The following is a 4,508-nucleotide window of genomic DNA, read 5'->3' on the forward strand; positions in this document are numbered from 1 at the left end:
GAAACAAAAATACAAAAAATAAGGAAAAATAAATGAACTTCACTAAAAGTATATTGTTTTTAGAAATTTTTTATTTTTAAAAATACATGGGAAAATAAGAGTCAAAATGGTAACATGATATATCTAATGAATGTGATTCTTTATTTTATTTTATTTTTGCATTTTACTTCATCAGGATAAATATTTGTTAAACATCAACTTACCAAAACCATAAATGTAAGTATTAATAAAAAAGAACTTGATTTTTTTACACAAATATATTAGAAAAAAAAAAGAATAATATACTAATTGCAGGTTGTAACATAAAAATTTTTTGAATTCTAATTTGTTAACTAATTATACAATTATTAAAGAAAATTTAACATCAAAGAAAGCAAATAAAATCATGAAGGAAATATTTTTTTTTAAAACTTCTTTTATGATTCATATAATAATCTCTCTTTAAAAAAAAATTGTATAAGACAAATAGTTCATTGATCAAACAATGAAAGAAATTTAAAGAAAAATATTTGACATAACTATGATGACAAGAACTTTATTTTCATAGAATATTCACAACCATGAACATAAAAAAATTGCATTGTAGGCATATAGAAATAATTAAGAAAATGATTGCTAATATGATAAAAAAAAGGCAAGAGAATCTCATTCAAAAATAAATATTAAATTGATTTATATCTAATAAAATAATATTATAAATATAATATCATTTATTCAATTTTTTTTTATTAAATTTAAAAAAAAATCATGAAGTGCATAATAAAAAGAATATATGCTAATACCATAATAAAAGTCATAAATTTCATTTGAAAACAAATCCAAAATTTGTTGTAGTTATTTTATATTTTATATAAATATAAAATAAAGGCTTAAAAAAGCTTAGGAATTTTTTTTTGTTAGGTTGGGTGGATAACATATTGTATGTTTTAATTTTGTTTAATATTATATGACATGTTGTTTACACTGGTTAAACGTCACCCATTTAAGTTTGGTTTTCGGCTTCAAGGATCTAAAAAACTCTTTTTTAATCTAAAAAAACCTTCCTAAACATCTAAATAAACTCATTTATGAGTTTAAATTAGAAAAAAAAATCAGTTAAAATACAAAAAAACCGACACTAATTTAAAGATCTCATTGAGCTCTGACTTATATTTTTTTGATAGAAAAAAGCAAACAAAAAAATAAATCAATGGAATTCTTCTCTTCAAAGAAAATCTGTTAATATTAAAAATGACTTTTTTATTATTGAAATTGGATTAACCGGCAATCTTCTCTATTTTCAGTAACTTTCTCTCTTTTATTAAGCATATGAACTACAAAAGAAACAGAATGGAGTTGTTTTACTGAAACAAAAATTGCAAAAGCTAAAGGGGTCAAAAACAAAATTCAAATGAAAGTAGGTGGACCAAACTTTCCTTTGAATAGTAAAAAAGTATTCAAAGGTGTCACAGTTATCATCAATAGTAAAAAAGTGATGTTTTTCTTTTTTATTTAATAATCATGCCCCTTGTAATCTAAGAATATAAAAAGAGGAATTTTGATATTACGATGATAATTATATTTTATTTGAAAAAATATTAAAATATTTTTTTATTTTTAAAATTTATTTTTGATATTAATATATTAAAATAATTTAAAAATAAAAAATATTTAAATTAAAAATATATATATTTTTTTTAAATTGATTCGAAAATGAAAGAAGAAAATAAATAAATGCTTCCGCGTCTAAAGAATGAAAAATGTATTCGAAACGCTACGCACATCAAAGCAGTAATTATATGCCACGTATGAAACAAAGTGCCCCCTTCCTTCACCGGATCCCCTCTTTACAAATCCAGAAAAGAAAAGAAATTCGACGGAGGATTTCTTGCTTGAAAAACGTCAACAATTCTTCCAATTGAATTATCGCAAGTCTCCCTCCCAGTCAAATTTCCTTCAAGAATGGCGTCAAGGTCGAGCGGAGGAGGTGGTTCTATTTACGGTGGCGCTGCTCCTTACAGATCCAGGTATTGCTTGGTCGTCAAATTTAGGGTTTAAGATTCTTTTATCATATTTGTAATTTTTGTATTCAAAATCTTTGTAGAGAGGGACTTAGCACGAGACCGATGGCGAGCTCTGATGAAATACAATTGCGGATTGACCCGATCCATGGGGATTTGGACGACGAGATCACTGGCCTCCGTAGCCAAGTTAGGCAATTAAGAAACGTAAGCTCTTTTTAGTTGAAATTGTTGAGCTTGCTTAATTATGGTAAAGCAATTCCTCTGTAAAAGGTGGATATGCTGCAATTTTATTTGTTTGGGGCTGTAAATGGGGTAATTTATTAGGGATTAGGTTTTGTAATACTTAATTGCAAAAATAAGCCTGATTGTGTTGCAAAATTGGGCAGTTCCACATGCTGTTGGAATTATGCACAGGAATTTTCTCCTTGTTTGTAAGATTTTGTATTGGGGTTTACTTCAATGAAATCTATTCATACTCGTTTTATATTGGATTGGAGGTAAAAAGTGGCTTTTCTTTAACAACCAGTGCAATTGAAATATTAACTTTGAATGCCAGGAAGATGAGTTGTGGAGTGAATAAAATGACCATCAAGGTTGTATTGGAGACCCTAGGCTCTGGATGGATTATCCTCTATAATCTTTATAAAAGTTGAAGATATATGTGATTTATCAACTCTGGATTTGTGAAATTTAGAGATGTTCTTTTATGGGATTTAACAAAATTATCGTCAATTTTGGTTTTTGGATATCGTGTTGTTTTTTTTTATTAAGAACAGAAACAAAACAAGGTTTCACTTGAGGTTGTTCCACCAATGGAAGGATTATGGTGGATTGATTGCTTTAAAGACTCTGGGGGAGTGCTTTCAGTTTGAAATATGAGCACATTTCCTGCAAAAATAAAAACTGCTGTTGATGATTTTGCTAATGATGAAGTGCTTTCAGTTTGAAATTTAACATTATTTTCTGGCGTTGCCAGTTTGACTGCAGAATGGTTTGAAGTTTCCCTGCCATTGTTATGTTCTGTTAGATTTAATTTTAATAATGTGGTGCAGGTTGCGCAAGAGATAGAATCAGAAGCGAAGTATCAGAAGGATTTCTTAGAGACTCTGGTATATGCTTATATTTATTTTAACATTTGTGCACGCTAAGTCTTCCTTCTTTTAGATTCTGGTTTCCTCAATATTGCTACTCCTAGGATGTTATAATATCCATTTGAATTGCTAGTTTGCGAAAATCAATCCATGTTTTGTTATTAATTTGAAACGAGCACAATTGCTTTCATTATGTGAAACTATAGTAGATAAGGAAATGGTTGATAAAAGTACTGAACGTTAGAAATAGCACATATTGTAAAAAAGAAGAAGAAGATTATTATCTGCACACAACTGACAGTATTGATTCTCAAAAAGAAAAAAAAGAACTTGGAACATTGAATTTTATTTTCAAGAAGGAATTGATAAATGAAACATTCATCCATTTCTAAAATCTGTAACTGCCTTCTGAAAGCTTGCTTTTAATGACATGACAGCAAATGACTGTGATGAAAGCTCAAGCTGGTGTGAAGAACAACATCAGGAAATTAAACAAGAGTATCATCAAGAATGGTGGAAACCATATCGTTCATGTGGTTCTTTTTGCACTGTTTTGTTTCATGGTGGTTTACCTGTGGTCCAAAATGTCTAGAAGATGAGGTATATTGAGCACCAAAGTATCTGTTAAGCGATCAACGCCCATCCTCTGGATGTACCAAGAGTCAAAATGCGGGTTCTATTGTAAATCTTCCCAGCAGCAGCTTCATTTGTAACGAGACGTTTGAAAATTGTGTTCCCCCGTACAATTGTAGTTGAATGCTAGATTACTTTTGCAAAGAGAGAATATTACTGCATGTATTTCCCCTTGTTTCTCATGTACAACAACAAAGCCTTATTCCCTAAAACTTATCTGTTACCATTCAACTGTGCCCTATGATATAAGATTGTAAAATGCCAACATCGGAGCACGCCATTACTCTGCCCTGAATGAACACAACTACAAAAAGAATGAGCTTTTATTGCAACAACAGGCATTGAGCTTCTTTGTTATTTCCAGTTGGTTTTTTGCTATTTTCATCGCATTCTGTTTAGCATTAGCATGTTCCGAAGAAAATTTCAGTAAAGGAAAACTTGTTGCCGTTATAGTTAAAGAGTTATATATGTACTTAAAGTAGCATTTGATTGTTATCTCGGATTAGAAGAGGTAAAAAAAAATTGAGATATAAACATGTTTAGTTGTCAAGACACTGACAAAAATAGATTTTTGTCTCTACCCTAAAATAATATTTAGTCAATTTTTCATCCATCTAAGAAAGAGAGAAGGAACAGAAACGAATAAAAACCAATTTTTCACAAATCTCTCTTTAAATATTTCGTAATTTCAAAATTTTATTGTGTATATATATATATTGAAAAATACTTTTGAGAATGTCATTGTATTAAAAGTTTGATTTTTTAATTTAATCAATTTAAT

General features: G+C 28.9%; 1 protein-coding gene across 1 annotated transcript; it reads left to right on the top strand.

Annotated features, from left to right (window-relative positions):
- The first annotated feature begins 1,747 nt into the window (after positions 1 to 1,747).
- LOC118036711 (bet1-like protein At4g14600) lies at positions 1,748 to 3,958 on the top strand. The gene is made up of 4 exons (XM_035042509.2): positions 1,748 to 2,006; positions 2,084 to 2,207; positions 3,056 to 3,112; positions 3,532 to 3,958. The coding sequence occupies exons 1-4, from the start codon at positions 1,942 to 1,944 to the stop codon at positions 3,691 to 3,693; spliced, it is 408 nt and encodes a 135-aa protein (XP_034898400.1). The 5' UTR covers positions 1,748 to 1,941; the 3' UTR covers positions 3,694 to 3,958.
- The last annotated feature ends 550 nt before the right edge of the window (positions 3,959 to 4,508 follow it).

This window comes from Populus alba, chromosome 5 (assembly GCF_005239225.2).
Source record: "Populus alba chromosome 5, ASM523922v2, whole genome shotgun sequence".
Classification (NCBI taxonomy): Eukaryota; Viridiplantae; Streptophyta; class Magnoliopsida; order Malpighiales; family Salicaceae; genus Populus; species Populus alba.